The 24,775-nt window shown below is 36.2% G+C and overlaps 1 protein-coding gene across 4 annotated transcripts in view; it reads left to right on the forward strand.

Annotated features, from left to right (window-relative positions):
- Window positions 1-24,775, forward strand: part of STXBP6 (syntaxin binding protein 6) — an 87,318-nt gene that overhangs the window by 49,772 nt on the left and 12,771 nt on the right. For 3 of the 4 annotated variants that reach the window (XM_083864536.1, XM_083864535.1, XM_083864537.1), the window contains 2 exons: window positions 19,094-19,224; window positions 21,030-21,195. In XM_083864536.1, the coding sequence (XP_083720662.1) occupies window positions 19,094-19,224; window positions 21,030-21,195 (297 nt within the window). Of the gene's footprint in view, window positions 1-3,245; window positions 3,347-19,093; window positions 19,225-21,029; window positions 21,196-24,775 lie in introns of all 4 variants that reach the window. The other variant, XM_083864538.1, reaches the window with a different exon arrangement.

The following is a 24,775-nucleotide window of genomic DNA, read 5'->3' on the forward strand; positions in this document are numbered from 1 at the left end:
GTTTATCAATAGATGCAAGCCATGTGCTGGTAAGGCTTAGAATCTGGAAGGGGTCATAATATTTGAGTGGGAACAGGTGTTTCTTATGGACATCTCTAAAGAGTTGGGTGTACTTTGAAGTGAAACGCAGTGTGATGTCATGTGTTAACTGTTTTCATATGTGCACCTTTGGGATCGTTTTGTTGCTCTGAAGTACAGAAAATGTTCCAAAATTACTTTGTTGTCTTCCCCGTCTTTTGGGTTGGACCAGTAAATGTTTGATGTACAATTGATTACACTTGTGTAGTCTGCAAAACCTCAGTCTACGGATTAGCATTGTCATAATGCGGTAATAAAATTTAATGGTTTTCTGCTTATGCATTGCTGGGTTTTTTTCAACTCTACAAGGTCGTTCATATGATAATCAGTCTTGGCTGTGTCTTCTTTGTATTATATTTTCTATAGGATCTCTGTGGGTAGCATTTGTGTAACCTTTCAAGATCCAGATGCTGCTTACGTTATTGAATCCTTTTCATTATGTACTCATTACAGAAGGATAAATAAAAATAGGTTTAATAACAATGGCAAGAGAAATCTACTGCAGTCTGGGATATTACAGATGCAATTTATATAATCTTGTGCTTCATTTTGTGTTCAGTTCTAAATTTCATTGTCATTAATACACCCAGAATCCACTATGAATTTGCTGTATAGTTTCTTAAATTAAATTTAAGGCTGGCCTTCACAGAATGAAAGAATGAGTTAGTAAAGTCTGGGATTCCTATTAAGCTAACTGATTAGTTTCCTATATGGGTAAAGGAAAGCCCTGAAAGAGATATTAATCTGAGAGCAATGGTAGTACGTACAGTATAAGATTTTGATTTGAAAATAATCTGTTAAAAATCTAATCAGTACTTAGGGTATAAGGATTTCTCGCTTGTTCATGGAAAATCTTAAAAATAGATGAGCTACCCCTCCTGCAAAACCCTTCCTTGTAATACTGTACATTTTATAATTTCTCAAGATATAGCTCCTTCTGAGACTTGTTCAGCACGAAAGTTGGTCTGAGCTGTGTATGCGGAAGAGTAAGGAATTGCAGGAACTTGAAGTAGATGTTGAGATGGCTGATTTTTCTCAAACAGCTACAAGCAGGGATGGAGAATAACTCAGCCAAATATCAGTATGTTTCTTCTCCGCGTACTTGAACTAGCTAATGTTGTTCCAGGCTATGGGCTTTTGAATCCCTATTTACTTGCTTCCTTGAGAGAAGTACATGCAACTCTGATAGCTCTATCTTTCTCAGTGAAGTAGTACTTGAGTGAGATTTTTTGTAGTATTGAGGAGGAGTCCAGACATTCTTAAACTGAATTCTTGTGTTTATACATGGAATTTCCAGACAAATATGTATGAAAGAGCACACATTGGTGTTTCTCAGGATCCTGGTATGTAGCTCAAACTCCTAGTCTCACCAGTGCAACAAATTTTGTGGGGAAACCTGCAAATGTTAAAGAAAAGTAGAAAAAGGAAAGGATATATCTGAGAAACCTGAATACAGGGCAGGTCTTTTGCTTAGATTTGTTTTATTTTCAGCTTTCTGGCAATTGACTCGGTTTAGGAAGAAAATCCTGAAACAATAGTCTTGTTTGATAATGTTAAAATAATTGATCTACAGTAGATCGAAGATACTTAAGTAGATTTTTTAAAAAGAATACTCATGTGTTGTGTGTTAGGATTTGAGTATCCCAAGAAGTTCTGGATGCCCCATGCCTGGAAGTGTTCAAAACCAGATTGAGTGGGGCTTTGGGCAACCTGATCTAGCCTGCCAGTAGCAGAGAGAGATGGAACTAGATGATCATTATGGTCTCTTACAATCCAAACCATTCTAAAATTCTGTGAACTAAGTGTGAATGTATTTGTGTTTTAATTTGATTTTTCCAGATTAGAGTGCTTTATCTTCTTACCCCGATTTGTAATTAAATCCATCTGGTGGATCCCCTTTAGGCATATGTGAAATACAGTATCTTGAACAGCTTCATAAAGCCATGTGTTTGCATTCCTATCTCTGTATCAGCAATATCTCTAGCAATAATCCAGAGAACTTGCCTCAGTATTAATAGGGGTACATTAAGTGAGTTTAGTAATATATCTGGTGGTGCTTATTTTACTGGTAGTTGTAAGGTTTTAATTATCTATTTCATGCTGTCTTTTTTTTGGAACTCTTACAACTAATTGGCAGTGCTGCCATGGGAAAGTGTACTTAGTGCTCTATTGTCAGTGGCTTTAAGGAGAGAAGCGTCTGGCTAATCCAGCAGTAAAACATAGGTTAGATGTAAAACATGAACAAAATTCACATGCTGTTATTATTTTAATGTTATCACATTGCACTACATTGTTTGGTGAATTGGAAAGTAGATAGGGTTCTAAGGCAAGAAGAGTTATTCTGCAATTGCATTTATAAAAATGAAGGAATTGAGTTGCTTGATGATAGCTTCATATTTAACTGTTTGCTGAAAGGTGTAGACCTCTTCTTTTAATTTCATATATTAAGCTGTCATAATTTCAGATAAAGTCATTTGGTAAAATGTTTAAATTAATTAGATGTCAGAAGATAAAGTTCAAGTCACTATACAGTATCTTAAAGTATTATGGGAAACACAGGTCAAGAAACTGTTTTAAACTAGTGTGGTGTGTTTTCTTTATGAAAGTGACTTACTGTGGTATAACTTCTGACAATTTCATAGCTTCTCACTCAACCTGCTAAGTATTGGTTGTTTTTACTTTTTCTCTCTTGAAGTAGTTTTAAGCAAATATTAAATCAACAGGTTGAATATTAAATCACAGCTTGAACCAGAATTTACAAAACATCAGATTAGAAGAAAGTCTGTCCACCAAATTGATGTTTAACTGATATTTAGTCAGCTCTTACCCAGCCTAGTGGGGACTGACATAGTCCAAGTCATAAAAGATGAAGAATTATCTCATTAATGTACTGGAGGATGCATCTGAATGAAAAAATAAACAGAACAAACAGAAACAAAAATGACACAAAGTAAAAACAAGAAATGCAGGTCTGAAAGGAATCTGCAAAGCAAGTCCCTGAGTATAAGTCTTTACTTTTATTTCTTTGGTGGCTCTTTAGGGAGTTGCCGTTCTTTCCCTCTCCAATGGCACTGCACTTTGTGCAGTTGTCACCCAGGTCAGGAACTGATTCAACTGAAAAATATTTTCCTTTTCCTGTGTTCTTTTCCATCCTGCTCACTCTGCAGTCTAGTTCCACCTGTGACTGAAAGCCACGGCATGGGACAGAGTGAAAGCCAAGGCAATGGGAGGAGGCACCTGACAGCAGTATCTGATTTATGCCAAAGAGGTACCAAACTTCTGACCATGACCTCTACTGCCTCTGCACTGTCACTCTTGGTTGGTGCTGGTACAAATCCTGAACAAATTGATTCCATGCATTTGTCCAAAGCTGTATTTGAATTTATTGAGACCAAATAGTGTATACATAAACAAGTTATGCATTTATTAAAAGTAAATTAAAATATTGTGTTAATAATCAAAACAAAGTGAAATTCACAAGGCTGATGTACTATGCAAGTGCTTTCCTAAGCACCAATTGATGGTGTTACCTTACTGCTTACTTCAAATGTGCTTCCCCTCTTATACTAAAATAGTAATTTCCACAGACTCCCCTTAATGAATCAGTTACATATACTAGGATATACACTCAGAGGAAGCTGAGTGATATGACATCCCGTTACATAAAGGATACATTCACAAGCAGTACAGTGTTCTTAGCAACAGAATTAACAGCTCACAACCCAAATAAGTGTTCTGGTTCAGTCACCTAAGCCTCAGAGATGGCCAGCTCATTGTAAAGAGGGTATCTGACTTAAAGCATGTATTGCTGGCAGATTCACATGAAATATGTGATTTATTCCCTCAAACTGTTGTACTGTATTTGCCAATGAATGAAGACTTACTAAGTATCAACATTGTTGATAGTCTTGAGTCTTCATTTTTATATGCATTGCAATTAATTAACATAATATGCCATGTGTTACAAAAATAGATGTATAATATATCTTTCTAGATGTATAACTTATACAGTTATAGATGTATAACTTATCTTTCTAAAGGGAAATATTGATTTTGATTGATGGTATCAGGTGAGTTGGGGAGAACATATGGAATTCTTTTTCTTTTTACATTCTGATCCTTGTGAGTATCTTCTGGTGGGATATCAGTAAAGGACTGCTTCTTTCTAAAGCAGAAGTATTGCGTCAAATAGCACCCTTTTTCATGGAAGTATGATACTAATGGATGTGTTCCTGTGGGTGGGAAGATGCATGGGTGACCTTTCTGCAAGATCTTTTTAAAATGAAGTGAATAACTCTTATGTCTGGATAACTTGACCAACACAGAACTGTGGAAATGTTTCTGCCCCTTTTTTAGATCCCTTCTTAAATGCTTGGTACGTAGGGGTGTTGTAGCTGTGAAACATCACTTGGCTGATGATACATTTCAGCTCTCCTCAGGATAAATTGATGTGGTTTAATTATTTGTTTTAAAATAATCTGATCCTGGTTGTATTTTTATACTTTTGCTAGTCATATTCAATACCAGTTAATCAGGGAACGTTCCAGACTAACTTGGCACAAAAAATACAACTGAAGCAGACGTACCTTTAAAATATAATTAAAACCTAGAGACCTTACTCTTCCCATGATATTGTCCAGTAATCCTTGAGCATTTGTAAGCTATTGAGATGCTTCTTTTAAGTCTCTTCATCATTACTGTATTTCTTGTGCATCATGCTGCTGAGTTTGACTAGGGAGAGCAAGACATTAAGATTAAAACCTTCAAATGAGATAAGGCTGCTCTGCACCCTTCCCATGTAATTTTAGTCCTTGTATCCTTCTAGTCCAAATGTCTTTGCTTTCTTTCCATGATGTAGTTTCTATAGCTGTATTCTGGATCCCATTCAACTTCTTGTGTCTTTGCAATTATACCACATTCAGTAAATCTCTGAAAAGGCTAAATTGACTTCTAAAGAGCCTTTTGAAGACCTCATTATCATCATTTTTTGTCCTGACATGCTAAGAGGGACACACCCCTGCACTTCTAACAGTGCCAAATTATTAAGTACTTGAATACCTGTCCCTATAGCATCTACATTTTCTAGAGTAGTGCTCATTTCTTTTACTGTATTCTGTATAGCTGTGATACAGTCAGTCTATGGAAACCAAGAACTGGGATGCAGATGTGTTCACTTAAGAACAGTTAAACCAGCTGATGCTGCAATGTACTGCTTGTACATAGCTGTGTCTAACAGAGAAAACCTTTTTTAGATTCATAGGTAATGTTGTGGATTTAAGATTTTAGTTCATGTAAAAGAAAACCAGTTTTCTCCAGCCTGGGAGGACAGAAGGGTTCAGTGAGCATCTCTTCCTGATGCCATGGCAGATTTTGCAGCAAGCATTATGAGCAGCTCTTGCAGTGGTTAGGCAAATCAAATGGTGGGTACTAATTACTGTGTCCCAATGGTTCTTAGGTATTCTCGTGTCACATTTACTGTTTCATGAACAGAGACTTAAGTTTTGAAAGACAAGTTGTTGCTTCTTGAAAAGCCAGTGGCAGAAAAAGTGCAAAAGTGCCAAGTAAGGAGGAACTCAAATAGGAATGGTGTAATGATTTCAATATGTAATTTTAATTAAATTTTTTTGGGTTCTCAAATGATCATGTGAAAAGATGGAATGGAGAATTAAAACCATTAAGGCAAGGAGTCCTAGTCTTGATTTTTTATTTGTGTGTTGGGGGGGAGGCACAACAACTTTGGTTTTAGTAGAGCATCTTACGTAGCAACATAATGCTGTTCTGGGTGAGTGTAAGCTGAAATGGCTGCATTTGCAACGGGTCACTAACTGGGAATAACTACCTGTTAGTAAAAGGTAGTGGAAATCAATATTTGTGAAACAATGTAAGGTTTCTCACTAGGAGAATTAGCCTGTAGGGTGGGCTGTGGGGTGTTTTTTTTTCTCCCCCACCCCTCCTTTTTAAGGTGTTATGTCTAACTGCTGCTATTAATGCATACTTAGGTAAATAAGCTATTGAATACTGATAACTTTTTAAAACTTGTGTTTCTAGGAAATTTCTCTTAAATTTCACTCCAGAGCAACTTATATGATGTGATAGCTTTTATTGCTGCAGTCTTGAGATATGGAAATATCCAACTGATTTTCCAGCCTTTGCTAGGAGAGAGGGTCAGACCTGCAGAAATTGTGATAGCTGTTGACAATATGCTCTTATTGTAAATTCTTCAAAGCTGTGAAAGCAAGTCTTTAGAGTGTGAAGCCAACCCTGTGTGGTTTTTTTAAGTACACAGATTTTTGCATTTTTGTTTCAAGCATTTTTTGAATTTCGATTCTGTTTCCAGCTTATAATTCTAATCTGAAATTTATTTATTCAGTAAAGTTCTAGTATGCAAAAAAAAGCAAAATAAAGCTTTGAATAGGTTCGTCATTGCAGGGACTAATTTGTGGTATCTATATATATATTTTTTTTTATTATTGCTCATATGGAAAAATAGTAAATGCTTCTCCTCCTCTCTAACAAAAATTCTTTAGCAAACATTCTGTTTAATTTTTTAGTTTCTAAGGAATTCATAAATGATACGAGTTTTCTAGAAGGAAAAGATCTGGAGGTGCACTGTATTTTCTTGGTGGGTAGAGGACAGAGAAACCAGCTATAAAGGTACCCCATGTGGCTTGCTTTGAATTACCTGTGTCTCCTTAAGATGTGTGCTTATCTTAAAGAAACAAAACGTTAAAATGATTGTTTAAAGCTTATTTGTACAAAAAATTGATTCCTAGCTTTGAGAAAGCCAACCACAAAATATGAATGTTAATAATAAAACAGGTCTTGATGCAATGTAGTGAGTTCTTCCAGGCTGAACAAATGAAGCAGAACACAGTTTGATGCTGCATGGATGAAATTTTCCTCAGTTTATACAAACAAAAAAATCCTAGCCTTAAGCCATGTGTATAAGACAGTGGCCTGGAGCTGTTTTCTCCTGAAACATTGGGCAGAGACATGAAGCCCTGATCCAGTTATCTCTTGATGTCTGAGCCTGGCTGGCTGGGAAATGGTGTGGAAGAGAACCATTAGGGGAAAATATATTGTGACAAAGCTCCTTGTCTGTCCTCTTTTTATCTTGACTTAAGAAGACTGTCATGCCGTTGTCGCAGTGCTCTGATAGGAAAGGGAAGTGTTACAAGTCTGAACTGGGCAGGCAGTAGAGGTGTGTAATACAAATGTGCTGCTCTAAGCATTAAGAAACAGTGATAGATGGGCTGCAGTCCTGCATCTCCCAGCCCCACTTCCTGAAACTGCGTAAATAACCTGTGATTTGAAATGAGACTTTCACTTGCTCATACCACTATGCTTTAGACTTTTACAGTGTTCTTTTCACTATTCAGCATTTTCCTTTAGCCACGTTGAGTCTGTCTTTGTCAGATAATGGTTATTTAATCTTCTCTCCATTTTATATTTCTTTCCTTTTTAGTATTGGCTAATATATTTTGTTGAAATGGTCAGTGATTCCTTTCAAAAATTGATGATAGCACAGTCTTTGCAAACTTTTTGATTCATTTATTGAGTTTAGTATTTCTGGTATTGCTTCTTAGCTTGAACTTTTTAAGTGGAGTTATGTGGATTTGTTGCTGTGGTACCAATAATGTCTTGTTCATAAAAGATTCAGCAGTATAGCTAGCTTCCAGGCTAGAATAGTCACTCTTGAGTCTGTAAAGTTGGCTTTGCATGAGAAAAAGGTATTATGCAAGACTATTGTTTAAAAGGGTTTTTTTTTTCTTATGTCAGTGGGAGTGGTCTTAATAGCGTTGAACTGAGAAAAGAAGCCTCTGATTATGGCTATGCAGTCCTAGTAAGTTCTTTAATCATGGCAAGGGGAGGAGAGGAGCAGAGGGCAAAAGAAGCACAGATAATTCAATGTTAAATTCTCTATATTGAGAATGATTGTAAAAAAGTGTTATACTTAGAATATAGAAGATGATGTGTTTCAAGATAAGATACACATTTTTCCTAATTTTTAGACATAACTTCAAAAGCATATATCCTGGGTAAAAATACAAAAAAATCAAACTCATCTAGAGTTCAAACTCAATGAGAGTTCAGATTCACTTCTGTGATTCTGAATAAATGAGCAGACAGCTATGAGGGAACTCTGGCATGTTTTGACAAAGTAATTCCAGTCTATCATGAAATCAGGAATGTTTTGGTAATCTGAGTGCTGTTAACAGGCTTCTTTAAAGTTTCATGATGGAATTGGTACAAGCAACAAAAACTTTTCTGCAGGAAGACCAGAATATTAGATTCAGGCTAAATCTCTGTCAACAAGTGGGTGCTTTCTAAGACTGTCACTTACACCAGTGGACATTTTTTTCCTGAAGGCTGAGTTTGGATAGCTCTGTTAGTCCTGAATTGACTTTGCTTTGAATGACAAGTACAATACATAAGAACTAGGATGCTGGTAAATGCAAGACATCGAGAGAGATGACAGGTTTGATCAAAGAAAAACTAACCTGTTTTATACTTGCTCCTGATAAGTATTGCCAAAAGTATCTCTGCTCAATCATAAACTAGTTGGTTATCTTTTCCGAAGTTTAGCGGTGTAGTATGGCAGGATGGAACAACATAATGCTTTGAGAGAAATTGAATTTGATTTTAACTTTCCAGAGTAATTTCCCTCATGAGGAAATCCCACAGTCAAGTCTTATTAAAGCTGGTATTTGAATCCTACTTTGCTTTTCAGTGGTGGATTTTACATGTTAATTCTGAAACTATTGGACATGGTTTTATTTGATGTGTTTCTATATCCTGCTGTAGAATGGGTGGACCTCTGATGTCTTCTGCTTTAGGTTAAGTGTGGCAACAGTTGTATGAAAGTGAACACAAATTACCCATTTTCTCATGATTTAGGCAGCAAGTATGCTGAGCCTTCTCAACAGATTATGGTAGATACAAGGCCTCATTTAGGGTCTTCCATTTTAAACAAACCGGAGTAATTACTTTCATCTGGACTTTTTTGAACCTTCTAATGTCTGGCTGGAAGAAATTAAATTTTCTATACCAAGTGTGTTTCCAGAGTTTCTGATAAAACGGGTAGCATGATATATGTTATCCACTCTGTTACCTCCAATGCACTGCAAAGGACTGAAAAAAGTTAATCATGAGATGAAAAAATGTCATGAGACAAAAAAGCTGCAACGATCAGATTTCATTTTTCATGTTGTGCATGTCTTTAGAACTGCTTGTGTTTAGAGTTCATAAATTCAAATATATAGTTTTATAAAACCTGCTGATATTTTTGTGGGTTTTTTCACATTTTGACAGTCTTGCCAGGTACCACATTTCCCTTAAACTATGGTGGTCTGCAGCTCAGTTTCTACTACAGGAAAGCTGAACATCAGGTAGAAGGGTAAAGTACAGGGAGATGTAATGAGCAGTTCATCCACTGTAAAATACATCCCTCTTCATTTTGCAATGAATACATAGTGACAATAGTAAGAACAACCTTCAAGGTGTTATAGTGCTGCTGTATCAGTTCTCTCTATATTCAGATTGTTGACGATTTTTCGGCATTTCTTCATACCCAGACTGTCCTTAGGACCTTTTTTTCTTTTTCTTTTTTTTTTACTCCTCCCTTCTTTAAAGTAATTCTACTGTATTTCTCCTAGTTTGGAAAATTATCTGTCCTTCAGATGCACATATGGTTTAGGGGTTTTTTACACTACTGTAACATTGTATTTTGGTGCCCTGATACATGGAAGAGCTGTTTTTTATATTTGGCTGCAGTACTACTGATGTTCTGTGTAGAACCGCCCACCAGGACAGCATTAGAGATCTTGCACCAACATGCACAGCATGGCTGGAAACTAGGGGGACGTGTCTGGTGTCTCAAGTTCAAACTGCTGAGTGTCCTAGATAGTGAAACTGCTTCAAATATTTGAGATTATAGATCTCTCTGATCCAAATTTTCTGTATGCTTCATGCCTGTTCGTTGTGCGTTTTTTTCTCTGTTTACAGTCTTTCAAGCCATTGGATTTATCTGCTTCAGAATATCTTTAGTATTAACCTTTCAAATGTAGGAGAAATCCAGATCTGAGAAACAGCTCTTCTTTTTTTCTTCCACTTGTTTTTAATTTGGCTATAAATATAAATGTATTACTAATACACAAAATCTGCAAAAGAAAATAATTGTTTTTTCCCCTCTCAAGGGCTGTTACTAGTGTACTGTGTTTAGGAACACTATGGATATTGCTTTAAAAAAAGTATTCTTCCCGCAGTGTGAGTTTCCTTTACCTTATCCTTTGTGTACTGTCAACTCATTTATACTTTCACTGGCTTTTTTCTGGTAGGAAATTGGTCCAATACATTCAGGCAAAACACAGACTTTCAAATAATTCATGCTTATCTAGGTGGGCAGATAAAATCCTGTTGTTTCAGGTACTTCAAAACAAAAAGCAGTATTCTTTTAACAGACATGGGTTATTTCTAGTTTCATGGCAGTTTCTTGTTTCAGATTGGAGTTTTTTGATAGTTTGTACTTGATAGAGTGAAACTGGAATGTGCATATGTAATAGTAGCTTCAATTGTTGGCATTTAGAGATGATGGACAAAATTAGTTCAGTCTACACAGACTTGTTAAATAACACTTCACTATTGACCTGAAACCTAAAATAGAAATTTAAAATGTTTCCAAACTGAATTTTATTTTCCCTTTTGACTTCATATTGCATTTCAGCTGTACCCTTAGGTACCTCCCCTCTGATGTATTTCTGGAGTTTATTGGTTTGGGGATGTGTGTATTTGTGTGTTTCAATTTCTTCATAGCCTTAAGTGGTTGACAGATGTTTTTAGTTGCTTATTTAGGTGTTTTCATACCACATGTATATGTGAAGGGTTCTCTAAAATTCTCTCTGACAGTCTGAGTTATAAGTATGGAATAATTTGTCCACTGCTGTTCTGGCCTTGTCCATTGTATAGCAAAAGCTGAGGATCTTGTCTTGAATCACTGTAATAGTCCTTTCTTGTATCTCCACATGGAATGTATTTTTTTAATAGCAGTCTCATCTACTGTATTCTAGGTCATTGATTCAGCGCAAAATAAAGAAAAACACAGTTTTCTAAGATACTTTAAAAGCTCCAGTAAACCCTCTACCCTGTTACAATAGGATTCCCTTAGACTGTAGGGTCTTAAAAGGCGTTGACCAGTTCGTTTCAGAACCTGAAGCCGCTCAGGTTATCTAAGCAAGCTTAGAAATGGAGCACTATTTGTTCAGTACCATGCTCTTTGTATGAGTTACTGAGTAACAAATTCAGGCTTTAATTTTCCAGAGCCTCTTCCTGCCTTTCAGGACACTTGCTGTGTAGTTCAAACATTGTTTTCAGGCTGATGAGGTAATTCCTAATGTACTCTCTGCTGCAGATGCACATCTGTTAACTTGTACGGGAATTATGCCAAATTTCACTTAAGTTCACAAGTACTTTTGTGGTATTGATTTTAATTGGTTCCTCACAGTTTCAGGTGCTGAAGTGACCAGAATGTGATAAAGGGACAACCCACACACGTATTCACTATGGTCTGTATCTTGAGCCTTGATTTCTAAGCTAAATTGAAGTGAGATTTTTTGCAGTGTGCATAAATGCTTACAAAGTGATTTTAAAGTATCCTGTTAGACAGAGCCTGTGTAGGATGCTGCCTTCCTTTTAAGGAAAAGAGCGCAAAGGAGATTGAAGGTATAAATGATCCAGACACATAGAGTGAACTCAAATTCTCAATCACCAAATACTCTCCAATTAAGAGATGAGGTTCTATCATACGAGGACAAGGTGAAATACTAATAAAAAATTATCTTGGTCAGGATCAGCAGGAGCTTTATTCTAATTGAGAGGTCCCCGATGAAGATTTTGATGTCTGGGTTGTGAGAAATTCATCATTCTCCCATGGGACCTGGCTGGAATATCTATTATCTTTCCCTACAGTAACCCTGCTTTGGTAGATCTGCCTTATCAACTTTCCTGTCCTCTCAGCTAGGCTTTGACTAAAAACATACACACAATGAATCTGCTGGTTTTGACTAGAAATATCATGTGTCCTCAAATGCAGCTGTGTGCAGGAAAAAGGAGGTGGGGAAAGTTCAAAAGTTGGCTGCTTTGCAATATAAAGTAGTAAAAGGCAATTCAAACAAAACCTGGAAGTTCTGTCATCATTCTGGAAGTGAAAATGTGTTTAATAAGATTACTTTCCAGATATTTGCAGTTAAGCAGAAGCTTTCTCTCTGGCAACAAAATGAAGTCTGCCATTCTTGACACTATCTCTTACCTACATTTGTCTATATAACTGCCACTAAGAAAAGCAATTGCCTTGATATCAGTAACTTAAACTATATTGCTGTGGTATTTGAAGAATAAGCATGTTATTAATTTAAAACTGAAAAATTTCTATATTTATAACTTGAAAATTTTTGGTAGAAATGAAAAATGAGTCTTCTGTAATGAATGTGGATGATGGGGTGTTCAGGTATCTGAATAGTTGTACTACTTGTTGTTAAGGACAAGTATTTACATTGTTCTCTGAGAAATGAGTATCACTAGGGGAAAAACCAAAAGGCAAGACATTCTGCCTCTAAGCAGCAGTTTTTTATTAATACAGTCATGTTGGAAAGCAAACAGGCTCTTGTTACAGTTAGGGACACGAAAAGAACTACCCTTCCCCGTCAGGTAGAAGCAGGGAAAAGAAAACAGTTTATTATGATTTAGGGTTTATATAGTATTTGGGATTTGGTCAAGGATTGATGAATGAGAGGAACACCTCTCTGACCTTAGTGGTCAATTTAAAAGTTCATTATAGAGAGGAATGAAAGCAATATACATTATTTTGAGAGACTCTAAAGGAAAATATGTAAATAATCATCAGAAGGCTTAGTATTATTGCAATAGGCTCTCACTTCAGGTTTATAACACTTCATGGTGTCATATGCATGAACAAAAAAAATGTATTTTTTTCATTGCAACTCAAAGCAATTTTTTTATTTTTTTTATTTTTTTTTAATTTTTAAGCCACCAGGACACTCTTGTCTAGTCATTTATCTTGGGAAGATATAGCACATATCTTAAACTGAATTTCCAGGTTAACCAATTTTTTAAATACTCAATTTTTCTTCTACTATTCAACAGATAAAGATACTTGCACGTAGAAAGAAAATTTATTGCATAAAACTAAATTTCAAACAATATATTAATATATTAAGATAGAGGCATTTCATACATTTTTATCCTGAAGCATGAGGCTGGCAACTTGATATGGGTAGTGATGCAGTAGGCTGATTTAAGCATATTGTTATCTGAACTATTGAGAAGGGCTGTGGGAAAACCAGTATGTGTTTAGACTTAGGAGTAGTTTGCCTCCTTGGTATCTGAAAGCTTCACTTATTTCCAATTTGATGTCAAAACATTATGTTGTGCCTAAAGAAACAGAAGGAATTAATGTTTGGTTACAGTGCTATGTATTTAGGGCCTCTTATATCCCATGTCCTATTTGGCAAGTAGGGAAGGTGGGACTGTGCTGCTTGGCCCTTCTTTCAGCTCCTTACATCCCAGATGGTGAGAAAGCAGCACTGTCAAATGAAGGAAAGAGGAAATACGGGCAAAAATAGGAGATGGCGTTCTGAGAAGTCAAGCCTCAACTTATGAACATTTTGACACCTGACAAGACTTGACCAACAAGTGGGAATTTAAACCTGCCCCAGTTTTAGCCGGCTTTATTTTCAGTGAGTTTAGCTATCTTTTGCTGCAAACATACCCTTTCTTTTTTCTGTACCTAAAAAAAATAATTAATCCTGAAAGTGGTAGCGTAAGTCTGAGTTCTTCTTACCCCAGTCTTCTCAGACCATCCCTTCATATTATGGATGGTTGAGGTCTAAGAAGTGTGGCAGGTGTGCAGGAGGTTATAGTTGGACAATCGCTGTGGAAAGGCTCAAAATTCTAGAATTAATTCAGATTCCACGTTTAATCAGTTTTAGTTGAAACTGTTCTGAGGAAACATGAAACACTACAAGTTTTGGTGCTCAAATTCAAAGCTGGAGTTGATAGGTAGCAAAGCTCACAACCATTATGTAAAGCAGACTGGAAATAGTTTTCCTAAAATTCGCATGGTATACTAAGACAGTTTCATGTATCTGGATCTTATTCCTCACTACTTAAATAAGTCAGAATACACCTGTTTGCTCCATCTTAATTATTTTTCTGATTGTCGGAAAGTTATTGGAGGAAAATCTGGAAGTGGCTTGCCAGTACCATACTTTGGGGACCATGTGGCCTGAGCAGCAGTAGCTTCAACTATCTTGTAGCCTTGCACAACAGAGTAATACAAACTTCTACTGTCAGAAGGGTTAAGGGGATGCGTTGTTTAGTGTCTTTTCCCCTGCCTAGTCTTCATTTCCTTGCTTTAGGAGGAAAATGGATGGTGAGATTTTGAAATGGGGGCAAAACGGTTGTAAGGTTATCTTAGTGACAGAAGGAAGAGCTTTTTATGTTGGAGGAATAGAGGTAGATCATCTTTTCTTGCCTTTTGCTTTTGAGTTACATTGGTGAGAATAGCAAATGGGGGCCAGTCCTCATAGATATCTTAATATCTTTTCTTTGAGCCTTTGTACTTTGTCATTTGAAAGAAAACCCAAGGAATATTTCTTTATCAAACTTCTGGGGCATTTCTACAAGTTACTTGTGCTTTGTCCTCTGAATCAAAAAGTCCAACGTTGCAGACTTGAGTAGCAGCTGGACAAAGATACAAGAAAGTCACCAAACCTCACAATGTATTCCATCATAAATTGCTGTAGCTGATTTCTTGCGCATTTTCTTACTTCACCAATAGCTGTATGTTGCTTAAAAAGAAGAAATCTAATTTCCATCTATGATGCACAGAAATGTGATATGAACCTACCATTTATTGTCGGGTTCCAAATAAATGTATTTTGTCCACACTGCTACAGCTTCTTATTTTGAAGGCATAGTGTTACAGTTTTTTAAAAAAGCAAACAAAAAACCCACTTAAAATTGAAGCATAACCTAAATATTGGCTTGTATTAAGATAGATAATGATTATGTAAGATCTTAGCAAAAATACCTAAATGATTTATCAGAGAGGGAATGTGTCTATATGTAATTGCTTCCACATTTTTTCATTTTTTTAGAAAACACTTTTTACATGCTTGCAAGATAAATCCCCCTCAGTGGCTGGTGAAGTGCTTTGGTTTTTTAAGCAACATAATGAGCAGCTAGTGAGGATGGTTTTCAGGCTGCCAAAGGGTTTCTCAAGAGTTACAGTGACTGCCATATTCCTGTCAAGCTGTCATGGACTAAGTGATGGTTTTCAACTGTTTGGTAGGTTCGTGAGTCACTGTTTTTTTGAATGCTATAGAAATGTTAGCTCTTTCCTAAAATACTAAGACACAAAAGCTGAAATGCAACTAGATCTGTTTGGCTGGGCACAGTAATCATGAGTGTGAGATGTAAAGGAGGAACTTCTGTTTTCCCAAGAGGATTGCATCATTTAGCTTAAGACTGAATTTCTGCCTAGGTGATGACATACCCAGGATCCTTGTAGGTTCCTCTATAGAATAGTAGCCCTCTTGGCTTCTCCCAGAGTTAGGCGGTGGATGATACACAAACAATCATCTAATCAAGATGCTTTTATAGTTCATCACTAATTGGCAATTTTGGGAGGTGATGAAGTTTGGAAATGTAACGTGAATCTTTCACTGCAGTACAGAGCACTAATGGCTCCAAATGAAGACAAAGCTGCTGTTTATTGATTATTAAAAGTCCTATATAGAGGTTTGGAGAAGTAGATTTTGGGTATGTCAAATGAACCAGTTTCTGGAGATGCTGAGATTAGACATTTAGTGTTTAAGTATCATCTGTAAAATCTGATGTTCTCACTTTGAAAGATGTAATGCTCCCTTTTTTCAAGAGCTTGAAATGTATGTCATGTAGAAACCTTCAGAACAATAAGAAGTTTACTGTATTAAAGCTTAAGGCTCTACATTTCGTGATTGGTTATCCATGAGACTCTGAGGGAGAAAAGCAAGTGTTTGATCACAAAACCCATCTAGTGCTTCCTATTGTCAAAACCCTTTGTTTTGCAGAACTGCATGTGTTAATTATATGTGTGACTTACATATAATATGCACATTTTTTTCTTTTTAATACATAGCTCATTTAGCAGTAGATCATTGCCCATTTTGCATGGAAAGAGAACAATCCACATGCCATAAAAGTTGAGCCACTGTTAAGTAGCCTTCAATTAGTACTGCTTTGTAGAAGATGTGTGAAACTTGGTCTAGTAGAATGCTGTAAAGTGTTTCAGAGTGGTCACTGGAGTTGACAGAAAAGACATGAATACATACAAACAGTAAATTTCAAGAAGATAGGCACATAAATTTGTACAGCTTTTGAGTTTGTTTCCCACTCAGTACTGTGCAGGTTTGAAGTAGAAACAGAAGATGTATGTACCCTGTAGCTATAGATAGGTTTCCTGTTTGCATGCATGGGCCATGGAGCAGGCAATGAATCTTTAATATTAATCTTACTCCTTATTAACAGCAGTCTTTGCATTTCAGTAGTCTGCATTTCTAGTCTGATTTTGCTGCTACCTTTCTGATACTACATCGATCTTCTGTGTTCTGTACCATTTGATGTAAGATTCTAAATCTTCACCATGCACCAGTTTGGGTCTCAGTGCTTCCACTGTCAGTGAGATTTCTGGCAATCTGTTTACTACATTCTTGTCAATAGGCTGATCAATATATGGAGTCCAGCTGTGCTTTCTATTTCAAGGTAGCTTCTTAAAAACAATTGTCTGCCTTGTGAAATGCTTTGGGTTTGTTGTCCTTCATACTAAAATTTCCTTGGAATGAATTTTCTGTTTATCAAGTCTAGTTCTCATAAGGGTGTTTGGACTTTCACTGACACACAGAACTGAAAACATCTAAATCTGAGATATTGAAAAGAACTTTTCATATTAATCTGCTTTTGCTAATCTATTTCAAAGTATATTTAACATCAAGACACTGATCTTTTTTAAAGTGTGTTTTAAAATTTTCATCCTAAGAACCAATATTAACTTTTTAACTTCATGGAATGATAAGGGATTACATCAGTGTTTACGTACTGTTTAACTGTGTCCCTGGGTGCAGAAAGTGCATGCAGCATGCATTTTCAGAATGGGAAACCTCTTGCTTTTCCTGGTTATTTGGGCAAGTGGAGTGCACAAAAATAAGCAATCTTGCTGTTTAAGTCTTGGTTATTTTAGAAGCTTTCCTTAACTGCCATCATCTAAAAGCAGAGAAAAGCGACTTTTCCAATAGTACTCTTATTTGGCAGACCATATGGGTAAAATTATTTTTGGAAAAAGTTTAAGTAGAAAAAAACATAGATGAAACACCAGCTTCAGTATATTATGCAATACAATGATTATACAAAATATTTCTTCACAGAAAATGGAAATGTGTTTGCGTGTGACTTAACATACAGCAACAGAAAAGTAACATGTAAATAAAATATACATTTGACTGCAGAAAGTGTCTAAAGCTGCTTATAGAACTTCAATTGAGTTATACTGATTAAAAGAATATTTGTTTAGACAAAACATCCAATGCAGGAAGTCAGTTTTCCTGCTGTTGAAAAGTTAGCCTTATTAAGTATTCTTTGAAAACCTGATTCTGACTTAATGATGCATTAATTTGAGCATTATATTGCCTTTTTTGTTGTTTGCCAAAATCAGAATAGTCTTCTTCTTTGTGTTTTTTAACATACATTTTGTTTATAATAAGTAATATCATTCTTATTTGTGGTTGTTGTTTGTGGTAGATAATATTTGGAAGGGGAGGGGTCAAGAAAACTTTAGTTCCTTAATTTTTATACCTGTGTTTTTCACAGACTATTGTCTAATGTGTGGATTGATGGATTTACAGTGTAGTAAGTGCACATGCCTATGTCTCTTGACTGGTAATCAAATGCCATGGATGTTGATGGGTGTTACACAAGCATGACCTACATGTAACATGTTGTGAAAAGACCGGAAAAATGTGGGTTTTTTTCAATCAGCAATATGAAATTCCATCTAAAGTAGCAGGGTTTTTTTTTAATAAGGTACATATACTTACATGGTCATATGATTAGGTTTTCTTCCTTCTCAATTTCCGAAATTGAGAACATGAGAATTATTAATACTCAGTGCTGAATATGAGAAACTTAAGCAAATTAGTATGGGGAAAAGAGAACAGTAAGGTAATGGATGGTGTACCTCTCGTATGAGAAAAGTCTGAGAGATTTGGGTTTGTTCAGCCTGAAGAAGAGAATGCTTTGGAATGCCCTAATTGCAGCTTTCCAGTATCTGAGAGCCTAGAAGAAATCTGGAGAGGGACTTTTTACAGGAGCATGTAGTTATAGGACAATGGGAAATCACACTGAAAGAGAGTAGATTTAGGCTAGATATTAGAGAAAAAGGTCTTAACTGCGAAGGTGGTGAGGCACTGGAACAGCTTGCCCAGAGAAGTGGTCAATGCCTTGTCACTGGAGGTGTTTAGGACACACTGGATGGAGCTCTGAGCAGCCTGGTCTGGTGGCAGGTGTCCCTGACCATGGCAGGGAGGTAGGAACTGGATGATCTTTAAGGTCCCTTCCAACTCAGGCCATTCTGTGATTGTAAGAATGAAGTGGAAATCTTTGTTGTAGTTCTGGAGTTTTTTACAAGATGTTGGTAACTTAGGTTGATAATGGCTAAAATATATCCAATTTGGGGTGCTAGACAGCTTGTTTGGCATCATACCACCATTCTGACAATAAGGAATACACTTTTCAGTATATTTTCCTGGGAAGATAATGCCTTCTACTGTCAGAACTGGTGACACGTATTTGCTTTGTGGGACACTGTAGAATATGCACCAGCAAAATAGCTACTGATAAGTGAAGTAAACAGCATGTTCCTGAATCACAAACCCCATTTTAGTTATATGTTTTTCTGTATGTCCAGTGACAAACAAGAAACCAGCTCAAGCATCTATCACGAAGGTGAAGCAGTTTGAAGGCTCCACATCATTTGTCAGGAGGACACAGTGGATGCTCGAGCAGCTTCGCCAGGTCAATGGTATAGACCCTAATCGGGTGAGTTTGAACACTTTTCTAGAAAAGGAGAATTGAGCTGCTATGAAAATTGAGCCTCACTGATCTGTGAACCAAGCATTCTTTGTATTCAGAAGGCATCTGGAAATATAAGATACAGGTTGAAGTGCAAATTCTCAAAAAATATATAACTAAATGGAATATGTGAAGTAAATTTTAATGGGAAATATGGGAGGAAGCTTAAACTCAGTCATATAGATTTTTTTTCTTCTTGCCTTTCCATTCTTTTCTTACTACTTTTTCTTTTCTTTGTAAAGAGCAAAGTAATAGCCTTGTCTGTTTCAGCTTTAAGCCTCTTGGAATCTACTTTGGCATGCAGCTGTGCTGTGAGATAGAGCAATAGGTCGAAGTAAGTACAGGGGTGATTGCTGAGATTCAAGTTTGTGAAATCTTGTGAATCCTGCATTTTTTATAGGACAGTCCTCTCCTCAGATATTTCAGCAGTCCTTACCTTATGCTAGAAAATGTGCTAGAAAAGTTAGCTGCAAATGGCAGGTGAACACTGATTTAAGCAAAAAACTACCAAAACTAAAATCAAACAAATCAACCCTGTATTAAATAGCTGTGGAATTATTCCTATAATTAGGACTGTACAGCCCACCTTGAGCTATCTCAAGACAAAGTTGTACTAATATGTGTTAGGCTTATGAATACAATTCTCCAGTACTAAAACAAGAAGTTAAAAATCTGGCTCATACTATGTGCTCACAAAGTGTTTTAGAGTTCTTTTTATAGCAAAATATTTTTTGACTAACTCCCTTGGTTTCTTCGAAGTTGTGGTCTGATCAGCCACCTAAGTGTCTTAGCTATGGTGCACCAAATTCTGTCTCTACCTGAGTCTTGGTTAGTACCTAAAGTGCTTAGTACCAAGTCTAGTTACTCCTTAAAGACTTGGTACAAAAAAGAAACCCTTGGTCAGTGCCCTGTGAAATGCAAGGAGTGGAATTATATTTTCTGTGGGTGAAGGAACTATGAAAACAAGCAAAATGACAAACAGATAAAGGATATGAGTTTTAGGCCCTTTTGCCACATCTGCCATGCAGTTATGTATGTAACAGATTGAAAGTCCTACCAAGCTCTTAAGCTTAGAAATGTTTCTTTCAAACTCATCTCCCTGTGAACTCCCAGTGTCATCAGTTGGAAAAGAACATTTACTAGATTAGACTGCAAATCAGTGTTTCACAAATATTAAATATATAGCATGACTTCTTGCACAAAATCCTTTTATTTTGGCAGCCGAATCTGGTATAGAGCTGCACTGTGATTTCTTCTCGGAGTGGCCTTTTGCCTGTGTTATCCTGAGTTCTTTGCAACAGTTCATGAAAATGCATTAAATACAATATCTAGGATTTGTTATTTGCTTAGGACTTAGCTTATTTGTTTGGTTGAGCATGGAGAGCAGAGCCACACCTTCTATAACATAGTGAGATAATAGATTTTGTGTTGAGAGGCATAAATACTTGCATAATATAGAAAATACAAATAACTATATATCTGAAGACAGCAAGGGTTTCTTATGAGATTTTGACTTTTAACATTTTGATCTAAATTATTTTTTTTCAGATATTTTTCAGATAGCTGACTATTTCTCATTAAAAATAACAGCAAAAAGAAAAAAATCCTGCCTTTTTAGTCTTTTTCATTCAAAAATATTCAGTAATACCAGGATGGTTATTAGTTGCATGACCATTCTGCTTTTTGCAACACAGTATATTTTAAAAAATATCTTTCTCCAAATCATTTTTAAAACTGGGATAATAACAAGTCTTTTTTTTTTTTTCTTCTAGGATTCTCCAGAATTTGATTTATTGTTTGAAAATGCATTTGACCAATGGGTAGCAAACACAGCTTCAGAAAAATGCACGTTCTTTCAGGTTCTACATCACACTTGTCAGCGATACCTTACAGACAAGAAGCCAGAATTTATCAACTGCCAATCTAAAATTATGGGAGGTAAGTGAATCAAAGCTTAATACTTTGCAATTGGACATGAAATGATTTGCATGTGATTTATTCTGTGTTCAGATAAGCTCACAGCCTAATGACATCTTGAAATCTTAGGTCTGAAATGGTAACTTAGCAGCAAGCCCTTCTAGGCTTCAGCATTTCTCCATCAAGCGCCACTTCACACTCTTCTGTTACCTTTTCATTTCCTTTCATTTATAAAATAATGAAAACTAATTACATTATAAAATAATGAAACTAATAACAGATACAGGTAACTTTGTCAATCAATAGTTTTCTTTTAGTGGCTTCTCAAACTAAGAAGAAATGTGCAAAATTTCTTGTGTCTTCTCTCATTTTTTCCTTTTCCATGTAAATGGGATTTCCTTTATTTTCTTTTTGGTGTGTTGGTGAGGAGGGAGCTGCATTAATGGGAGAAGATATACTCCACAATTTTTCTATTTCATATGTGAAGGCTCATGCTGGTTATCTGTTTGCTAATGTTTCTCACTTTGTCCTTCCTTCAAATAAGTTGTTATTAATAAACCACAACACATTTTGCCTTTGAACTTGTTGTTCTCCTAAACTTGACCTGTCCAAAATTGAGTTCCTGATTCGACTGACCCAGTTATTAACTTTATCCTAAACAAGTGTCATCACAGTGGGAAAAAAAATTGTCACTGAGGTTCATAAATAAATGCTTAACTTCTACTTTTTCAACACACACCAGATCCTACCATGTCCCATAAAACACACTCGCATTCTCCCTTTGACAACTTCCTAGATAAAGTGGAAGTATTCAGTAATCCTCTGATAGCAGGTGGTGACCATTTCCATATTCCTTACATGTCATTCTGACTGGGCATAAGTCTGGTCTGTGTGTGTGTGTTCACACAGTGCTGCCTATAGACATTGTATAGGAACTAATAAATCTCAAGGATACCGTGTTTCTGCTGTTCTTCACACTATCAACTTTTTCCTCACACTGGGCGATACAGTCCCTGTGGATAGGTTTAAATTTGACAGAAACTGTAAGAACTGTAAACCAACTAGTAGTTGGCCCTAAATTTCAGTGACTTGCTGTGTGTCAGCTTCACTGAGCCAGCTGTTTATATGAAAACCCATTTAGTCCAAAGCCTGAAATACCAAGAGATATTTTCTGGAAAACATGTTGCAGTCTGTTGTCAAGATTGAATTCATCCTGACTGGAGAAAGTAAGGTACAAATGCATCTAAGCAAACTAAAGTACATACACCTGAGAATATTACTTGAAATTTATTATATCCAGTTTAGAATTCACAACTTTGATTTTTTTGTTCTTACTGTTATGTTGGTGTATTTTGCTAACTAGCAAAGCAGAATACTTAAATCTTAGTGCAGTAGGATTTCAAGATGAGGCTTGTTACTTCATCCCCTCAACCAAGGTAGCATAATATTTTAAGTGAACTTGTGAACTTTCCAGGATGTGAAAAGCAAACTATTTTCTTTTGGATGATTAGCCAGTTTAACTTCTAATACTCTGCAAAATTTTAAAAAATAAATTATTAGAATATATATATATGCATGCACCCACATGGTTTTTTAAGTCATTCTATAGATATGCCCATCATGTGTGTAGTGTCTATCTTGTAGATAATGCATATTTTCAAAAATAAAAAGTTGCCACCAAAGAACATTTTTTCCTAAGTGAAACTGAAGATGAAAGAACATGAAGGGCTTGTTTACAAGCCTACTTATCTTATTGAACCCTTATTCCTTCCTAAAGAATGAGAGTAAAGAAAGTGAAATTCATGCTGCTCCTGTTTCTGCAGGAAGTGCTTAGGAGCTTAGCTTTAAGTAAATAAAGGTGTTCCTGTGGAACTCCAGACCCTCTTTGTGGCCTTCTTCCTTTTACCTCCTTTCTCTCTCTCTCTCACACCCACAGACACACACACACACACACACACACAGACACACACATGCACACACTTCCCCCTATAGACCAGAACCCTGCCACCGACTCTCCTTCTGCAGAATCATTTTTGGCCTTATTTTCTTTTGTATGTATGTAAGTATAGTCTGCAGAGTTAAATAGGCTAGCCTGTTTTCTGCAACTTGATTAAGGACATCAGTACTTGCAGCAATAATGAGGACTGACTGAAGGTGTGGGCGCTCATTCCAAGAAAAAAGAACAAATTCAAGTTTGGGCAGACTGTAACAAGATTCCTCCTACCAGTGATTTATACTAAATATTTCAAGTTTGTCTTTTATTTAGAATTTAGGTGAGCCCTCTCCTTAGCTTACATGCATTCTGGATGTTATGGTGGAGACAAAAGTCAGGCTTTGGGGCTAGAGGGCTTTTTTTGACTGAGGTAGGAAATATTTTCCCCTTATGTACCTTTATAACATATAGGTTCAGATACTGGAATGTGTCTAATTTGGAGTATCTTTGTGTTATGTTGTTATTTGGTGGCCATGCTAGTCAGGTTGTATTGCTTTAACATCAGTAAATACAAAAAGCAAAGTTGGAGAAGGCTAGTGTGCAGAAATTTCATCACTTAGAGATTGTGTTTATTGGAACAGCTTGATTCTTAACATTAAACTGACATTGAGGATGCATTTGACTCTCATTTCTGGGTAGAACCTTAAGATACAGCATTTGAAACTCCTCAAAGATTAATTCTGGGCCTGTAATAAAGAACAAACATTTGCTGCCACCTTTAGATGCATATTAGAAATGCATTTGATTTTAAGCTTTGTCCTACCTATATGCATTGGTATTTAACAATTGTTCTGCTGAATTAATCAAAATATTCTTGGAAACCCAAAATGATAACATCTTTACCTTTGTAAGCTTTTCTGTAGGACACCCTGCAGGAGTTATTTTTCACTGTTTTCCTCCAAGAATAAAATTCTTGCCAATGCAAGAATGGTAATGAGTACTTTTTCTGAACAGTATTACTCATCTTGCTTACCACATTTGAGACCTTCTAAGCATTAGTGGTGTTTACCATACTGAGCAAGATTAATGACTGACTAAAGGAGATGAACGAAAACTTGTGTTAAGAATTTCCCTGAGCATCTTGATCTAGTGGGTGGCATCCCTATCCGTGCTGGGGGTTTGGAAATAGGTCATCTTTAAGGTCACTTCCAACCCAGGCTATTTTATGATTCAGTGAATTAGGATGGGAAAAAAGACAACTGTTGCCCCCCCCCCCCCCCCCCCCCCCCCCCCCCGCTCCTGTCAAATACCTGATAATTGGTTGTTTGTTTCAGTTCTTACCTGATCAACGTTGAAAAAAGTGTATATTTGAACATACTACTCTTGCAGACATTCACTTGTAAATTAATTATGATAGAAATTAATTTGACAAAAAAAAAAAAAACACAAGCAAACAACAACAAAGATTAATTATCTGCAATATCTGTTATTTTGGTGGTGTTTCGCTGTTTTGAAATGACCAATCAAATTTAGCAATGTTTCTATACAGAAAAAAAAAATTTGGCAGTTCATTTAGGTATTTCTTGCCAACATATGCCAAATATTCAGTAATTGTCATTCTAGAGGTTAAAATATTAGAAGCTAATTTTCTGCTGCCGAAGACCATTT

Source organism: Zosterops lateralis, assembly GCF_965231275.1.
Source record: "Zosterops lateralis genome assembly, chromosome: 6".
Lineage (NCBI taxonomy): Eukaryota > Metazoa > Chordata > Aves > Passeriformes > Zosteropidae > Zosterops > Zosterops lateralis.